Here is an 18965-nt window from a genome sequence, read left to right on the forward strand (position 1 = left end):
GGGGGCGTGGCCAGCCTGCAAACCACCACAGGCCCCTCGCCCAGGCCGCCCCATGCCCCAAGGGAACCCCCACCCTGTTCTGGGACACCCTTCAGGGCAAAACAGCTGGCCCCCACCTGTGCACCAGGCCTCTATCCTATCTAATAAAACAGTAATTTGCAAATTGACTGTCACTCCGACACACAAGATGGCTGCCCCTATGTGGTCAAAGATCCTGCCCCATGTGGACACAAGATGGCTGCCACAAGATGGCCAGCAGAGGAGGGAAGTTGGTAGGGACCAGGCCTGCAAGGGAGGGCAGTTGGGGGGGGGGACCAGGCCTGCAGGGGAGAGCAGTTGGGGGGGGGACCAGGCCTGCAGGGGAGGGCAGTTAGGGGCAAACAGGCTGGCAGGGGAGCAGTTAGGCATCAATCAGGTTGGCAGGGGAGTGGTTAGGGGATGATCAGGCTGGCAGGCAGAAGTGGTTAGGGGCAATCAGGAAGGCAGGCAGGCGAGCAGTTGGGAGCCAGCAGTCCTGGATTGTGAGAGGGCAGTCAGACATCCCTCGAGGGGTCCCAGATTGGAGAGGGTGCAGGCTGGGCTGAGGGACACCCCTCCCTGCCATGCATGAATTTTGTGCACCAGGCCTCTAGTCTATATATATAAAAGACTAAGCAACTGTCCAACCGGTAACTGTGACGCATACTGACCACCAGGGGGCAGACACTCTGGTAGCTATGATGCAGACTGACCACCAGGGGGCAGACGCTCAACACAGGAGCTGCTGAGCTGCGGTGACTTGGCAGCTGTATTTCTCAGGTAACACACCTGGAACCAGAGAGGAGGGAGCCTGATTCTGGGATGCCACCCGAGAACCGCCTTCTCGCAATCTGGGACCCCTCTGAGGGGGGATGTTGGAGAGGTGGTTTTGACCTGATTCCCCGCAGGCCAGGCCAAGGGACCCCCACCGGTGCATGAATCCATGCACCGGGCCTCTAGTTAAACAATAATTCCCCACTCCTCTCCTTTATCCCCTGATAACTTATATTCTAGTTTCTGTCTTTATGGATTTGCCTACTCTCAGTACCTCATATAAGTAGAATTACACAACATTTATCCTTTTGTGTCTAACTTATTTGATTTAGCATAATGTTTTCAGGGTTCATTTGTGTATCAGAATTTTATTCCTTTTAATAGTTGAATAATATTTCTTTGAATGCATATAGCACATTTTGTTTATCCATTCATCTGTTGATAGACTCTTGACTATTTCCATCTCTTGAATATTATGAATAATGCAGCTGTGAATATTTATATACAAGTATCTGGTTGAGTACTGCTTTCAATTCTTTTGGGTATATACCAAGGAGTGGAATTGCTGGATCATATGGTAATTTCTATGTTTACCTTTTTGAGACATCACCAAACTTTTTCAGTTTGTCTTTTCACTCTCTTGGTAATGTCCTCTGATGCACAAAAGATATTTAATTATTATGAAGTTCATTTTATTTTTTTCTTTTGATGCCAGTGCTTTTGGTGTCACATCCAAGAAATCCAATGTCACAAAGTTTCCCCTATGTTTTATTCCATAAGTTTTATAATTTTAGCTCTTGAGTTTAGATCTTTGATCCATTTTGAGTTAATTTTTGTATATGGTATAAGGTAGGGGTCCAGCTTTATACTTTTGTATGTGAATATCCAGTTTTGCTAGCACTATTTGTTGAAAAGACTGCCCTTTCCCCATTGAATGGTCTTGTAACACTTGTTTGGAAATGAATTGGCTGTATGTGTGAGGATTTATTTCTGGGCACTCTTCCATTGGCCTAGATCCTTATACCAGTACCACACTGTTTTGATTATTGTAGCTTTGTAACAAGTTTTGAAATCAGAAAGTGAATCCTCTAACTTTGTTCTTTCTTTTCAAAATCAGGTGAAATTGATAATGTAATCAATTTAACCCAGTATATCATTTCAACATGTAATCAAGATAACACATTATTAATGAGATCTTTTACATTCTTATGTTCATACCATCTTCTAATTTGAGTGTCTATTTAACTTACCAGCCATTCTCAGCTTGGACTAGCTATAGTTCAACTCTCAATAGCCACATGTGACACTTGGCCACCATATTAGCTCAGATTTCACAGAAAATTGCATTGTGACACAAATCTCTGAAAAAACAAAAGGCTTTGGAGTCAGGTGGGCCTGGTTCCAAAGTAATTTAGCCCCTTGTTCGTTGAGGTGGGCAGAAGGAAGCCACTTGTGAGTGCTGTGGTAGAGGGGGAGTAGTTCAGTCAGGAAGGCGGCAATAAGAAAGATATGCCTGGGAGGTGGCACTTGAGAGCTCATCCTTGGAGGAAGAGCCTGGTGCTCTTAGAGAATTACAGGCAGTTCTTTCAGTTTGACCAGCATATTAGGAGTGGGGTGCCCAGGTAGAAGGAGAGGCTGGAGGTGGGCTGAAGCCAGACCTTCCACCACTGCCCCTGTCATCCATGTCTCCAGCATCTCTTATTTGAGTTACTGGCAATAGCCTCCTCACTGATCTCCATGTCCTCTCTGCACCCCACTTCCCCTCATTAGTGTAAGTCAAGTCATGTCACTTCTTTGCCCAAAGTGCTTCCATGGCTTTACATGTTAATCAAATCAAAAGTGTGAGGGTTCTGCAAGGTCAGCTTCCACTCCTCTCTGATCTTACCTCTTTCCCCTCTCCCTCCTGAGCTCCCCTTTCTGGCCCTTTTGGACTCATATTCTTACCCCAGGGCCTCTCACTTGCTTTTTTCTCTTCCTGGGATATGTGCCCTGAGATGTTCCTATGGTTTACTAGCACATTTCAGATCTCTGCCACTTTATTCCCATCTCTCCTTCAGAGAGCACTTCCTGTCACTCTATACAAAATAAATGATGCCATTCTTAAGGTTTTGTTTTTTTTTTTAAACAGTTTTAAATAGCTGGTGTTTCACATCTGGATGTGTTTTTTGCCTCTTTCCTGAGATGTAGACCCCACGAGAATAGAGATATGTCTGTTGTGCTCACTCTTCAATGCTTCGTGTTCAATAAGTATTTGTTGAATGAATGACTAGATGAATAAATGAACACATAAGAAACATAGCAAGCCTTCAGTAAATGTGTGTTAATTTGAGATTTTTGTTGAAGTGTTTGCATTTACTTACTTATTTTTTCCTAACTTTATAAATGGAAAAAATTCAAACATACCAAAATGTTGAAAGAATGGTTCAATGACTATCCATATATACTCCACCTAGATTCAATAATTGATTTCACCACAATTGTTTTATATATTCTTGCATATATATATGTGTGCGTGTTGTGTAATAGGACCATTTAAAAGTCAGTTGTAGAAAATGACACTTACCCTTTGCCTTTAGAAGTTGGCTCTGGAATGTGGTGAGTCAGAGGAGACCTCAGATAGCAGGAGCCATGGCCTCTGACCTGGACTTCTCACCTCCTGAGGTGCCTGAGCCCACGTTCCTGGAGAACCTGCTACGGTATGGACTCTTCCTGGGGGCCATCTTCCAGCTCATCTGTGTGCTGGCCATCATCATACCTGTTCCCAAGTCCCACGAGGCGGTGAGTCCTTCCTTCTCTGTGTCCCTCAGCTCCTCAGGCTGGGTTCTGGGTAGTAAAATAGATATCATAGCAATGAAGATCTGCAGGGACTATGCTGGGCTTTATTGATAATGTGTCCCCAACTTTCTGCCTGGTGGCATTGAGCCATGTGATTAATACTTTATTGTTCACCTGTGTGTTAAGCAGATTTTTATTTAGTGTTACACTCTGCTAAAAGATGTGGTGTCTGTCCTCAAGGGCAGATGTGAAACATACACATCTGAGAAGTACAGGGTGTTATGAGGGTGTATGGCAAGAGGGGACCTGAGTGGCTAGTCACTTCTCCTCCCCAAGGGAGAGGGAACTGCATGGAAAGTACCTGAGGAATAAAGGAGGGGCTAGTTCAAGAAACTGAATGCAGGTGATGGAGGTTAGAGCTCAGAGGGGACATGATAAGAGAGGTGCAGAAGAGTCGGCAGAGCCCAGAGGGTTTTAAGTAAGAGAATGACATGATCAGATTGGCTTTTTTGTTGCTTTGACTCTTATTCTATAGTTATACACCCTCCTTCCACCACCACCACCACCACCACCACCACCACCACCACCCTTACTTTTCTCAAGATATTAATATCTTGGTGAAAGCAGGTCATTGTCATCTGTGATATCCACATCAAGGATTTGGCTGATTGCGTCTCTGTGGTATCACTTGCCCTGTTTTTCTGTTTCGCATATTTCCTATCAATAGAAAATTTGATATAGAGGCTTGTTTCAATTCAGATCAGGTTATTGGTGAGAACACCTCATAGCTGGTGCTGTGTACTTCCTGTCCTATGTCATCAATAGGCAGATGGTGTCTGGTTGTTACACATTTAAAGATTCTAGGATTGATCATTGGGTTAAGGTGAAGCTAGCTGATCCCTCTATTATAAAATCCCATAAGTCTTTCACCTAGATGGTTTTAGCACTCATTGATGATCATTGCTTAGATCCATTATTTCTTTCTCCATTTATTTGTTGGAATTCTTCATTGAAGAAGGCCTTTTCCTTATTGTCTGTGTGGTTACTCTGAAATGCTGTTCATACTAAAAGGCACGATTTATGCTTGGATCTTTCTCTTTATTAATTTTCAGAGTAGTGAGTTTGGGCTTTAGCAGTCTCCAATTTTAACTAGTGAAGCTTTGGTTTTCATATATTTTGAACATATACTGTATATTTATGTTTGTTATGTTTTAATTAATTTTAGGTGTTTTTTTTTTTTTTTTAATGCTCAAATAGTCTCAGTGAGAGCTCCATTGAGTTGTGTGAAATATTGTCTACCAGGGAAGGCCATTAGAGACTCATTGCCTAGGGTTTTTATTGGGGATGGTCACATAAGCACCCTCAGCTTAGCACAGACTAAACTTCCAGACTTCCGGAAGGAAAGCAGGTATTCAGCATAAACCTTATTGTTTGCACAAACAGTTTTTAGACACAGTGAGCCACTCTTACCAGTTCTGGGAATGGTGGGAACCACCCCAAATCCAGTTTCCCAGATGCCAGCCAAGGGCCAACCTTACAAGCTGACTTTTCTAAGGATAGCAGCTTTTTAAATGATACTCTATTCTGCACACCTACGATATACTTTTTATAGTTTTAAAATAACTATATTGGTTTCACTACTAATAGTAAGACTCAGAGTGAAATTTAAGATTTCTTTGTGGTTCTATTTTGGCCTACAGATACGTTCCAGTAGGGATGTCTGGTTAGAGTACTGCGTTTAGTAATTCTTTTCTTCATATAAGTGTACTTCCATCATGACATACAATTAGGTTAATTTGCTTTAATTTGTTTTTAATCTTTAGGGCTTTTTTTCTTTTGATTTAATTAAGATTATATAAAACATTTATATATAGCATTTCCCAAAGTCAAAACTGTATAATAAGATACAGTCACAGAAGTTTCCTTTAATCTCAGTATTCTTCACCCTTTTCCCATCCTTCCTCCAACTAGGTAACCATTTTTATTATTTAGATTTATCCTTTCTTTGTTTCTTTTTGAAAACATACACAAATGCATATTTGTGATATATGTATATTTCACATCTATATATCATAAATAAATATATATATATATATATATATATATATATGTATACTCCCTCTTTGATACACACAAGGTAGCATACTATTACTAATGTAGCGGTTAATGCGGATTTTTTTCAATAGATGAAGTTACACATATGTTTATATATATGCAATTTGATATGTATGCTATTTTGCTGTACTGACAACAAGCTTCAAAACTTCATATGTCAAATTTTCTGAAGGTGTTAACATCATAGTTATTTTTATGCTTAAAAATGTCTAATTTTGTGCCAAAAAAAGAGCATTTGCGGGAAGTTTTAATTCATTATTTTCAAGAAAAGTGCTGCTGAATACTTCGGGAAGCTTATGGTGAACATATTCCATCTCAAGATACTTGTGAATTCTGGTTTAAATGCTTTAACCCTTTGCACTCGCTTGCTTTTTTCTTGATTCCTTTATTCTAATGCTAACCATGTCGAGTCACACTCGACATCCAAGTGCAAAAGGTTAAAAGTGATAATTTCGATGTGAAAGACAAAGAGCGTCCAGGTCAACCAAAAGAGTTTGAAGACCAACAATTACAAGCATTATTGGATGAAGATGCGTGTCAAACTCAAAAACAACTTGCAGAAAGATTAAACGTTGCTCAACAAACAATTTCCGATCGTTTACAAGCAATGGGAAAGATTTTAAAGGAAGGAAAATGGGTGCCACATCAACTGAACGAAAGACAAATGGAAAACTGAAAAGTTATCAGTAAAATGTTGCTTCGGTGGCATGAAAGAAAGTCTTTTTTCCATTGAATTGTGGCGATGAAAAGTGGATTTATTTTGAGAATCCCAAACACACAAAATCATGGGTTGATTCAGGTCAGCCATCAAGATTGACTGCAAGGCCAAATCTCTTCAGAAAGAAGACAATGCTCTGCGTTTGGTGGGATCAGGAAGGTATGGTGTATTATGAGCTTCTAAAACCAGGTGAAAACCTTAATGCTGATCGCTACCAACAGCAAATAATCAATTTGAACCAGGCTTTGATCATGAAATGACCAGAATGTGCCAGAAGTCACGGCAAAGTAATTTTGCTTCATGATAACGCATCATCACACCCTTCAAAACCAGTTAAAGACACGTTAAAAGATCTTGCCTGGGAAGTATTAACCCACCCGCCGTATTCACCAGACCTTGCTCCTTCAGATTACCCCTGGTTCTGATCGATGGCACACGCACTTTCTAAGCAGCACTTCAAAACATACAAAGAAGTGGAAAATTGGGTCTCTGAATGGTTTGCCTCAAAACAAGAAAAGTTCTATTGAGACGGTGTCCACAAATTACCTGAAAGATGGGGGAAATGTGTAGCTAGTGATGGACATTACTTTGAATAAAGCACTTTTGATATTTCTCTTGAAATTATCATGTTTTCTTTGATTACAAAATCCACATTATTAACCGGTACACCTAGTAAACACAGTTTCACATCTTTCTTTTTTCGCTTAACATAATACAATATGTTCTGGAGATCCCTGTTGATGACTGTGTCTCAGAGAGCCTGCTGTATAACTGGGAGGATGATGGGAATTTACTGGATGCAGTGGGGAACCTGTTGAAGGAGCAGGCTTAGATGAGGATGGAAAAGGAACATGGTGAGTTCAGTTTTAAACAGGTGCTTTTAAGATGTACACGTCTGTATCAGGAGAATCACCTGGGCTGAGGGTTGATCAACATTTGGGAATTGATGACTTGTAACTGAAGCCAAAGGAGAGGATGAGGTCTCCTAAGGAGAGAATATGGAGCGAGAGGAGAAGAGGGGCCTTGAGGAGCTCTAGCACATAGGGAACAGGCAGGGAGGAGCAGTGTGGGGGCAGGGGAACCTTGGTAAATATGGACAGGCTCGTGGCCTCTGGGTTGTTCTGTCCATCTCTATTTCTTATTCTGGTATTTTGAGAAGGAGGTAGTGATTGGAGTTTTTCCACCCCCAATTGTATCACATTCTAAAAACATAATCCCTGTGCTTTGGGCTTTGTCCTCAGACATGGCATACTATTGGGCATTATAAATAATAAACATTTTTATTGTCCTTGGCCACTGGTGAAGCCAGCTAAGAGTCCCAAAGGAGGGAGGTGATAAATGTTCTTGTTCTATAGGCAGAGATGTAAAGTCAGAGGTGTGTGGCCTTTTGGAGAGCTGCTGCTTGTGTCTTCACCCTACGAGGCTAGCCACAGAGGCCTGGGTCAGTTTAGCAAACTTTCAGAAAGAGGGGTGTCCTTTACTGATCTCTGAGGTTTTTAGTGGTGCAGTTGATTGAGGTCTTTTGAGGCAGGGAGTTGACAAGTTGACAAAGGGTTTACAGTATGCCTCCATTCTCCCTCCCCTGACTTACCCTGCCATTTAGAGATTAATTTGGGACAACAGTCTCATCTTTCAAAATATAAATATAGTACATAAGTTTTATTTTTAATTATCTTTGCAATTTAGGAGGAGTGAGGCTCACATGAGTGAATTGTCTTCATAACTGAAGCTTACTGTTTTAGCTCCACCCCCAATATTCCAATGGATCAGTAACAAAAAATACAGTACCATTTATTTAATTTCTTATTGGTGCATCACTAGCAAATGACCCCAGTTATGCCAGCTTTCCTCTGTGTGCCTCCATAATTGCAGCCTTCTCTCACTCAGACTACTGAAGAAATGGAGAGGGAACACAATATTCTGTGCATAAACAATCTTACAAAGAAAGAGAGAGAGAGAGAGAGAGAGAGAGAGAGAGAGAGCGAGCGCGCTAGTGGGATTTGGAATTTGGATGGGGAGGGAAAAAATAGGGGCGGGGGTTGACTTGGGGCTAGGCAGATCTTAGGAAGGAAGGGAGTCTGTTGGAATGGGGACAGTTTGTGGGACTCCAGGCAGCCCAAGGGCAGGAGGGGGGTACCTGGAAGTGGAGGGTGGCTGGAGGTGGGAGAGGGCAGGAGTGGGGGTGGGAGGATCCAGAGAACAATCTTGTTCTTTTTGCTTTGTTGCTTAGGGCAAAATCATCTCTCTTGCTTGGCCTATAGAAAGAAACAAGGTTTATTAGTAGCTTTTTGGGTCAGAAGATAATATTTTTGGCTCCAGATGATGGGAAAGCCTTTGCAAAGCAAAAGAATGTCTTTCCTGTTGTTCCAGTAAGCTGATTTTTTGCAACTAGTTTATGACTTCTGTACTTCAATACTTAGGAGATTATTTGAAAGCTCTTTTGAGGGTAATCAGGGAAGAAAAAAGGAACACATACAAATACTTCCCACCCCACCCCCTTCCTTTTCATATTAGGAGCAAGAACCAATTGGTAAAATCAAAACTAAAGGTCCTAGAATCCTAAGCCAAATGAGGACTTTTCCACCCCCCCTCATTGACACCTCATTAAACTAAGACCCAAGAAAACAAACATTTGTTTGAGCCTGAGCTGCCCCCATAGGAATTTTGATTCAGTTGTTCTCTGAGGCCCTGGCTTAGTATTTTCTTCAAATACCCAGGTGATTCTGTTATGTAGTCATTGGAATAGTCCTTAGACCAGTGGTTCTCAACCTTTCTAATGCCGTGACCCTTTAATACAGTTCCTCATGTTGTGGTGACCCCCAACCATAAGATTATTTTCGTTGCTACTTCATAACTGTAATTTTGCTACTGTTGTGAATCGTAATGTAAATATCTGTGTTTTCCGATGGTCTTAGGCTCTACAGCAGCGGTTCTCAACCTGTGGGTCGTGACCCACAGGTTGAGAATCGCTAGCAGGGTCGCCTACATTACGATTCATTAACAGCAGCAAAATTACAGTTATGAAGTAGCAACGAAAATAATTTTATGGTTGGGGGTCACCACAACATGAGGAACTGTATTAAAGGGTCGCAGCATTAGAAAGGTTGAGAACCACTGCCTTAGACCATTTCCTGAAGCATAAACCAATTTCGGGACAGGAGGTGTTCAGTTCTACAAGTGTTAGGCGTGAAATGATAGCAAGACATCCAAGTGAGAAGTTGGGAATAGAAACCTGGGAATTATTTTATCAGCATAGCATTATTTCTTAAAACCCTAAGAATGAATTGTTAAGCCTTTCAAGGGAAATTAAAATTCAGGAGAGGCCTGAACTTAAGGCATTGCCTGAACTACTTGAAGTAGCTTCTGTGTAGTGTAGATGTACTGAAAAGATGGGGGTACTGTGCCCAAGCAGGGATGCAGCTGGGCCTCTGGAAGGGGTGGGAACCTGGGACCCCATCACTCACCATCTGCATCCCCTTGGCTTCTCCTCTCTGTCTCCTGCCTTTCACTTCTCTTACCTGGGCCCTGCTTCCTCTGTGTGCTGTCGTTGTGGTTAAGAAGAAACATGGCCACTAACAGCTCCCAGAGCTGACGTCCTTCAGCTGCAACATCTGGAGGCTGCTTCCTGCTTGGTCCCAATTTCCAAATCCCCAGAGAAGGAACTGTAGCTGGCCTAACTTGGGACAGCTGTGGCCAGTGTGGGGGAAGGTGAGGGTCCTGTGGCGTGACCTTTAGGAGCGGAGGGGAAGGTCATTTCTCAAAGGAGCAGGAGTGCTGTGCAGACAAAGCAGGGGTCTGCATTCCTCTCACTCTCTCAGGAGACTGGGCTGAGCAGTGGGCAGACAAACAGGAGACTGTGGTCTCCCTGAAAACCACCCAGTGGTTCAAGGAGAGCATGTGGAAAACCCAGTCCCCACAGAGACCGGGTGATGAAAACAATTGCGTGATTGAGGAGAAGCTGCTCAGTTTGACGACAATGCTGTGTTCAGGCTGCTCCTTCAGTTTGGTTTCAGTAGAACAGAGTTCTTAATGGGGAGTTCCTGAGTCCCTAGGGGTCCCTAGATAGGCTTTAGAAGTCTGTGAGCTCCCTAGAATCGTGTACAAATATGTGACATTTTCATGTTCATGCACATTTTCTGGGAAGATAGTCCAAACCTTTTCTCAAAGTTGAGTGCTGTAGTTTAATGAGGTAGGAGCCCAGATCCAGGAATTTCAAGAGTAGCTAATAAGATAGTGAAGGTAGGGAGCTCTCTCCCCTCTCGTCCTGAAAGCCTGCCTGAGCTGACTCCCAAGCCTCCTTTGGACCAGTTTCTACACACAATATGGATCCACTCAGCCCTCAGCCAGTGGGTGTGTACGTAGTTCAGCGACTCATGCAGCAGGTAGTAATAGTTCATCTGGCAGTTAATCACGAATTCTCCTAGTAGATTAAATGCTGACTGTTCTAATACCTTCAGATGTTTAGGTCACATCCCCCCAGCCACCCGCTGCCTTCATTTTCACTCTGATGTCTTTGTGGATTGCCACAGTCTCTTGTATTAATGGGGACACTTCCTGTTGAAAGTTCAGAAACTCAGCTCCAGCAGTTTCCCCAGAAAATGGTATTGGCTCTTCGAACTGGGAATTTCAAGGCACAGCTGGGTTCAGAGGCTCAATAGGGTTCTTTGGTGTCTTCATTCCTGGAGGCTTTCCTGCAAGTGTTGACTTCATTCTCAGGCCCTTGCCATGTGTCAGGAAGTTGGCTGCAGCGGCCCCAGTCTGCATCCAATTGCTCGTTATTTACAAGCAAGAGGGGCCATTTCTCTAAGCCCATGGCCAAACTCATGCTTGCACCTTCTTCACAGGTGGGAAGGGCAATGGGTACCATTTCTGCCAGGCAACTTTAACTGTCTACTAGTATTCCTATGTCCACAGTGACTGAGAGGCCCCAGAACCACACGGGATAGAGAAAGGGAAGGGCCCTAATCGAAAGGAGGTGCTGGGCAGACAAAGACTATCTATGCCCAGCATTGTGATCCAGGGGAGGGCAGCTCACCAGAATTGATGACAAGAGTGATGGCTTTCAATGCAATGCCCAGGTAGACTTTACTATCAGCCAGAAAACCCTACAGTGTTGGAGCCCTGGAACCAGTGTTTGGATGGCATCCTCCTAGGGGCAGTGGCCTAGAAGTTCAGGACCCTGCTGGGAAATTCTGCATGAGGGTGTTGATTTTATAGTAGGCCCCCGATTGCCAGTGAAGGCTGCCCTAGTAAATAACCTGGGCAAGTGTATTCCTATTCTCAATGCCTTAGGACAGTGGTCGGCAAACTCATTAGTCAACAGAGCCAAATATCAACAGTACAACGACTGAAATTTCTTTTGAGAGCCAAAATTTTAAAACTTAAACTATATAGGTAGGTACATTGTTATTAACTTAATTAGGGTACTCCTAAGCTGGCCTTTGCTAAAATCGTGGTATTTTGTGGAAGAGCCACACTCAAGGGGCCAAAGAGGCTCATGTGTCTTGCGAGCCGCGGTTTGCCGACCACGGCCTTAGGAGACAGGTTGCAGAACCAACTGTGCAATTCTGCCCTGTACTTTTTTTAAGCTTAGGAGGCGTTTGCAGTTGAAATGGGCAGCAGGTATTTTTCCACTTAGTGAGTCGTCTCTGAGAGATTGGTGTGTGGTGGGCAGCGTAAAGTATAAACATGGTCTCGAGATGTATACCTGCTTGTGGGAGAGACAGTGGGACACTTAGGGAACCACAGACCAGCCGGTGGGAAGGGCCTGCGTTGTGCTGACTTGTGTCTGGAATGAATTCCTAAGGCTATTCTCACTAATCACAGTTCTCCTTGCCTGCCAAGCACGTCCTGGACGCTATGTCTCTGTTTGCCTTGTCGAGCCCACATGGACGGCCTCCCCTGCTCCCTGTTTCAGCTAGTCCTATTCTCCTCAAGGCCAGAGCTGGTTCCATCTCTGCAAGGTCTTCTCAGTGCCCAACCTGCCCAGGGGCCTGGGCAGGAGTGCACAGTGGGGCAGCAGGAGCTTTAGCACTAGTCACACCTGGCCTGGGTGCTGGCCCACCCTCATCTCCCTGAGCCTGTGTGCTGAGCTGTAAAAGGAGGGCACGGATGCCCGGCCCACAGAGTTCTTGAGGATCAAGTGAGATAAGGTGTGTGGGGTTTTCTGAGCTGAGCACAGTGGTTTTCTTTCCTGGACCATTTTAGAGGAAAGCATGGTTTCAGTCTGTGCAGAATGACATTTGGTCCTGATTTATAGGACCAAATCCGCACTGAACTGTGTAGTGGAAACCATAAAATTCTGGGCGCTTTCCCTGCTGGAAGGGATTTGATGCATTGTGGCACAGATTCGATTATTTGAAGCTGATGAATAGCAGCAATTTTCTGGCCTCGTAAGCGGTCGTGGAGCTGCTTCATTATTGATGAGGCCTCTGTCCACAGAGGACATCTCTGCAGACCCAGGAGCCCTCCTGGCAGGAGAGATTTTCTTTTACTCCCGGTAGTGTGATTGTCGAGGAAACTTAAAACTTGCTTCAGAGGAAGAGAGGTGTTCCAAGATTTAAAGGTGGGGCTGTAGCTTTTGGAACCTGCCCCCTGCCAGGCTTGTACCAGCAACATGCAGTTGAAGAGAAATTAAGTCAGCCATTCGTTCAGAGTCATTCTTGCCAGCCAAGGACTTGGAGCTCCAGCTCAGTGTGGCCAGGGCCCCAGCAGCCGAATCGTGTGTAATAGCTGCCTTGCTCCCCACAGCTTGTGTGGAAGGCAGCTGTGCCTCAGTGGACCAGTCTCTGAGCCTTAGTTTCCTCTCCTGTAAAATGGAGCTTACAGTGGCTGGCTGGTCAGGGTGATGGGAGGCTCACTGAGCTGATGTTTGTGAAGTACCCACATGGTGCACATCACTAAGTATGCATTATCTTCTTCATTACCCTATGGTGCCCGGCACAGAACCTGTTTACACTGGGCAGAGACAGATGGGTGATGAATGCGGAGTGCCTGTGCTGAGCATGGAGCTGAATACCTGGGAGATGCTAGCTTGATCAGTAACCCAGAGTGACAGAGTGGGCTGCATGAAGGGGTGTGTCCTGAGATAGGGTTGGGGCTAGAGTGACAGGGCCCTGGAGGCCACGCTTAGGCTCTAGGAATTATATTGAGAGGGAGCCAGGGACACTTTTAAAGCAGAAAACAGACGTGGTCTCCTGAAACAACAGTTTTAGATTCTGAAAGCAATGTGGCAGGTGGTGAGGGAAATCTGTGGGAGGCTCATACAATGAGGCAGGCAGGAGGCTGCGGGGTCTGATCTGGCACAGTAGTATGTGCCCAAAGGGGGTGGTAGAATGAGAGCCCATTGGAAGGCAGAGTAGACAGGACCTGGGGACAGGTGGGATGTGGGGCATCAGGGAATGATGAGAACTCAGAAATGACTTGGAGCTTTTTAGCTTGGGTAACTAGGTGGGTGACAGTGCCAGAAATTGAGATGGGAAAAGGAGGAGGAGGTCTGGGTGAGGAGACAGGTAAGACATTCAGATGACTCGATGACTGTAATATGTACACACACCTACAGAGAATTGCTTTCATCTGTAGAAAGTAAAGCCTGGCTCGAGGAGCACTAACCCACTTTCCCGACTCCTGCAGAACTTTAGTCACAAACGGGTTCTGGATGACCCATTGACAGACAGAATCTAGAACCAGTTGTCCGTGTCAATTTGTGAAAGTAGATTTCACAGTTGACTCAAATTCTCTGTCTCTATAACCCTGAGGTCACTTAGGAAGCTGGAGAGGCTATCCTGAATATAACCATTAAGAGCTTAGGTTCAAATCCTGGCTCTGCTGCTCACCAACTGAGACCTTAGTCAAGTCACATTACCTCTCTGGGTATCTCTTCTTTCATCTATAAAATGGGCTCATTAGGGCACTTTGTGAGGCTAAAATAAGATATGTCCAAACCATGGAACACAGGCATATCTATACTAATAAAAGGGTAATATGCTAATTAGACTGGGAGACCTTCTGGGAGACCTTCCCAGATGTCCTTCCGGACAAAGCTATGGTGGCGGGTCCGAGGCAGAGGTGGTTAGAAGTGATCAGGCCAGGAGGGGAGGGCAGTTGGGGGTGAGCAGGCCGGCAGCGGGGGACAGTTGGGGGCGATCAGGCTGGCAGGGGGGGCAGTTGGGGGCGAGGAGGCTGGCGGGGGGGGGCAGTTGGGGGCGAGCAGGCCAGCAGCCAGAGTGGTTAGGGGCAATCAGGCAGGCAGGTGAGCGGTTAGGAGCCAGCAGTCCCAGATTGTGAGAGGGACGTCCTGTGGGTCGGGCCTAAACCGGCAGTTGGACATCCTCCGAGGGGGTCCCAGATTGGAGAGGGTGCAGGCTGAGCTGAGGGTCACGCTCCCACCCCCACCCCTACCCCCGGCATGAATTTTGTGCACTGGGTCACTAGTTGTAAATAATATGAGCAGCTTTTGTGGCTGTTGTTGTTATTATTATTGGTTGCTATGTCTAGTCATACATGCTTCAGGTTATGTATATTGGGTTTAAAATCTGCTTGTGTCCTCTGTGCCATAGAAAGAGTGATGCCTAGTCTTAAGTTATGGGCATCTCTCATGGTTATGGGAGATCTTGCCTGTTCTTTCATTTCACTCACTCATTCATTCAGCAACAATTGAAGTTGTCCCTGGGAGCTCACAAGCTAATAGGGGAGACCAACATGAGAACATGTAAATATGATAAGATAATAGTGGCATTAAAAGGTTCCTGGGGCCCTGCAGGGTAGGGGTGGAGGAGGGATGTACTTGGCTACAAGTAGAGGAGTAGAGAAGGAAGATTAGACTGTGAGTAGGAGTGTGTTCTACTTACCGGACCAAACCATGGGGAGGGCTTTACTGGGAGGCCAAGGAAAGAAGGGTGCTCCTCTTGTTAGGGGTGACCAGTTGGGAATCTGGGGCCTGACCCAGTGTGTGCGGGGTGGTGGTGGAGAAGAGCACAGTTGAAGCTGGAGAGGTGGTCTCCTTAGATGCCATCCCAGGTGTGGGACATGAGACTGTGGGTGATGGAAAGCCACTGGAAGGTTCAAGGTGGGGGCATATGCACTTAAAAAAAATTCCTTTGGCAGGTACACAAGGAATGGCATAGAGAGCAGGGAGGTTGGTTAGCAGAGGGGGAACTGAAGTAGGGACTCTGATGCTAAAGAGGGGCTGAGTCAAGAGGTAGGGAAGGTTGAATCAAAGGACTTGGTGACTAACTGGACGGTGTGGAGGAGGGAGAGAGTGGTTCCTTGGGACTCTGGTTGCTCTGCCTACAGGTTGGAGGAGGGAGAGGGGAAGGCCCTGGCCTGCTGGAGAAGGGACCATGCTTGGTCTAGGACATCTGAGTTGGAGGTGCTTGGGAGACTCCAGTCTTAGTCATCTGACAGGCAGCTAGATCAGGGGAGGGTCTGGGAGAGGCACCTGAGAGAGGGTCTGTGGATGAAGGAATCAAAAGGGACGGCAGCTGGATGTCATCTTCTCTGTGGATTCAAAACTGGGCCCCTCTGAAACCGGAGGAGGCACTCAAGCTCAGAGTGGGCTCCACCTAGAGATCCGGGAAGGCCTCCGCAGGTGCCCTGTGCATAAACCATTGGCCTAATCAGGGCCTGTTTGCCCAGGGCACTCAGGGACCCACTGGTTTCCAGGGACTGACCAGTACTGCTCCCAAGGTCTCCCGAGGCATTGTGCCCTGTGAGGTTTGCCTTGAACAGTAGCCTTCCCGCTGAGCTCTGCAGCCTGCGCAGCCTGTGCACTTGACACACTGGCTCCTCTGAAGTTTGGTTTTGTTTGCTTTTATAATGGGACTTTTTTTTTTTTTTTTTTTTTTTTGCCAAGTTACGTCAACAGTGTCAGCACTGAGGGACAAGCTGGGGAGGTCCAGAGTTGTCATCAGAGACTTGGCCAGAGGAGAGACCGGCCTGCTTATTATCTTGAGAAGGTCACTTGTAGGTTCCTGGGGTTGAGGCTGGGCCTTTACATCTGACGTCTCAGCTGGCAGGGTGGAGAGAAGACAATACTGGCTGATAAGAGGGAGCTGACAGACCTCTGGACTGAGCCTTCTGGCGGGGACTGCCCCTCCCCAGCCAAGGTCCTGCCTCTTCTGTAGGGTGAGACTTAGACCAGGGGCCAGTGGGTGAGCTGGAAGGATAGAGCTTAAGCAAGCTGAAGCTGGGAGTTGTCCAATTAAACAGGGAAAAATATTTTTCTCTTCCAGAAAAAGTGTGTTCTCTCCTAATATTCTTAGTTGTTTTTTTTTGTTGTTTTTAAATTATTTAATAAAAGAACACAGGTACTGAGAAACATTTTCTTTCTGTAGTGTTGGGGGCACCAGGGTCGTGGGGGCTATGGGCACATGAATAAAGGGGCAGCTGCAGCTCAGCCCATTTCTTCCACAAGGGGATTCGGGGCTAGTGTCACCGGATGTTTAAAGTTTTCAAAAAAGCTATGGGTCTGGATTGAATGGGAAATCTCCCAATTGGCTTAAATTCTTAAAAATAAACTCCGTAGGCCAAGTGAAGTTCGCCTGTGGGCCAGATGAGGCTGGGAGCTGTGGTTAGTGCTCTCTGAGCTGGATGGAACTTGCTGACGTCTTGCCTGGCTGTGGCACTGTGATTGATCACCCAGGGGAGGAAGGGATACTCGACAGGACTGAGTCCTCTCCAGATACTTCTGACATGAGCCTGGGTGGCTGGGGAGGCTGAGGCCCTTCCCCACAGCCCCCTTTTTATATCAGCACAACAAAGGCCAGGGTTGGATCGGCAGTTTGAACCTCTTTTAAGCCGCAGAACCTTTGATTAAACCAAGTCTTATTGGGGAGAAATCACAGTGTATACGACAGATAAAACCAGAGCTCCTCCAGGCGTCACGAGAGTCTGGAGTTCTGCCCTGAAGCTGCCTTCTGCCCACCCCATGGGGTACCTCTGCCAGGTTCCACAGAACAGTGCAATGGCTGCCTACCTGCTAGCACGCCACCCCTGTGGCCCTGGCATTCTGTGGGTTGAATGGTAGGAGGAGAATAGCAGGGCCAGAAGGGAGAGCAGGCCATAGTGGTGTTGCCCCACAGCTGACTCTTCACCCAAATTCTGCCCAGACCCTGCCCAGGGTGACCAGCCAGCCACTGGGTGCAACTACATTTACTGGGTGCGTTTTATGCATTATTGCCTACTTATATTAGTCCTCCAAGCTGTGCATCGCTACTTCCATTTCATTGGTGGGTAAACCAAGGCACAGAAAAGGGAAGCGGATTGCCCACAAGGTCACTTGGCTGGAACATGAAGGAGCCTAGATTCTACCCAGGCCTATGAGACTCCAAAGACTGTGTCCTGCCCTCAGGGCCTCCCCCTCTCTTTATTAAGAACTGCCCAGCTCCCAGGGACTAACCTGCACACATATCCGTCCTGGGTCCCAGCCATCATGGTTTCCATCCCTTGTGTTTCTGTGGCATGCTTCTGTCTGCAAAGTCCCTTCAGACATGATCTCATTTTGCTGATGTCAGGCTTGATTAATCTAAGCAGGACTCTTTGTTTTATCACCATGCAGGAGACAGAACCATCTGAGCCCAGAAGTGGGGAAGTGAGGAAGCCCAAGGCTGCTGCTCCTTCCACAAACAAGAGGCCCAAGAAGGAGGCCAAGAAGAAACGTTAGAAGACGAGGCTGTGGAGCCGGGTGGGAGGGGTGAGACCTTGAAGGCGGCCCTCTGGGGACTCAGCATCCTGTTCCCGCACTCCGTCCAGGCTCAGAGATCTGGACAATCATGACAGTCCCAGGTCCCAGCTGGGCAGACCACCACTTCCTCTTCCTCCTGCTTCCTTGGTGGTTTAGAGTCAAGGAGACTGAAATACCCTGTGAGCAGAGACTGTCTGAGAAGTCTGTTCACAAGTCCGGTCAGATTATATTTTCTACTTAATCATGGAGTCTGGCCTTTTGTTACCCACCTTGTGGATTTATACTATGTTTCAGAGCCATTATCTAATGCTGACAAGCACCGCCCTCTCCCATTATTTGTGCACCGCAGACCTGCTAATCAGTCACCTTTGTCTCCTCCGCTTGTGCAGGTGGAGCCAGGCCTCACCTGTTTTGTTTAGGTCAAGACACCACGGCCTGTAGTGCTATGGCCTGGTCTGAAAACTGCCTGGTTTTCAGGCCTGTCATTCTCAGACCAAAGTCTTTCCATCCCATTATAGCACATTCAAGGTGAGCCTTTTGGCTTCCACCTCTACAATATCCCATGTCTCTCTTCCCTAACCCCCCAATTCTTTCATTCCCTGACCGGTGTGGAAAAGTCTTTGGGGGAAGTAAATGTGAATAAACTGGCCTGCATGCTGAACCTCCTGTGTGCTGTCTGTTGCTGAGGGAAAGGGGGAGCCTGGTTCCTGCCTTAGGGGTGAAGGAAGGGCTCACCCTTGGAGAGGTGGGACATTGTGGCTGAGGATGGCCAGGGGTGAGGGCAGCTCTGCAGTCATCCTGGGAAAACTTTTCAGGAAGGGTTTAGCCAGCTGCTTTGTGTGGTCTTTAGTCATTGGAAACACTTGTGAATGTCCGTGTATG

The 18965-nt window shown here is 46.1% G+C and overlaps 1 protein-coding gene across 3 annotated transcripts in view; it reads left to right on the top strand.

Moving 5' to 3' along the window:
* MANBAL (mannosidase beta like) overlaps positions 1-18758 on the top strand; it is a 30399-nt gene extending 11641 nt beyond the window's left edge. Inside the window, exons 2-3 of one of the 3 annotated variants that reach the window (XM_079784792.1) lie at positions 3369-3570; positions 17958-18757. In XM_079784792.1, the coding sequence (XP_079640918.1) occupies positions 3421-3570; positions 17958-18062 (255 nt within the window). In that variant the 5' untranslated portion in view covers positions 3369-3420 and the 3' untranslated portion in view covers positions 18063-18757. Of the gene's footprint in view, positions 1-3368; positions 3571-17957 lie in introns of all 3 variants that reach the window. The other 2 variants (XM_079784794.1, XM_079784793.1) reach the window with 2 other exon arrangements.
* Positions 18759-18965: the final 207 nt, after the last annotated feature.

Source organism: Cnephaeus nilssonii, assembly GCF_951640355.1.
Source record: "Cnephaeus nilssonii genome assembly, chromosome: 11".
In the NCBI taxonomy this organism is placed as follows: domain Eukaryota; kingdom Metazoa; phylum Chordata; class Mammalia; order Chiroptera; family Vespertilionidae; genus Cnephaeus; species Cnephaeus nilssonii.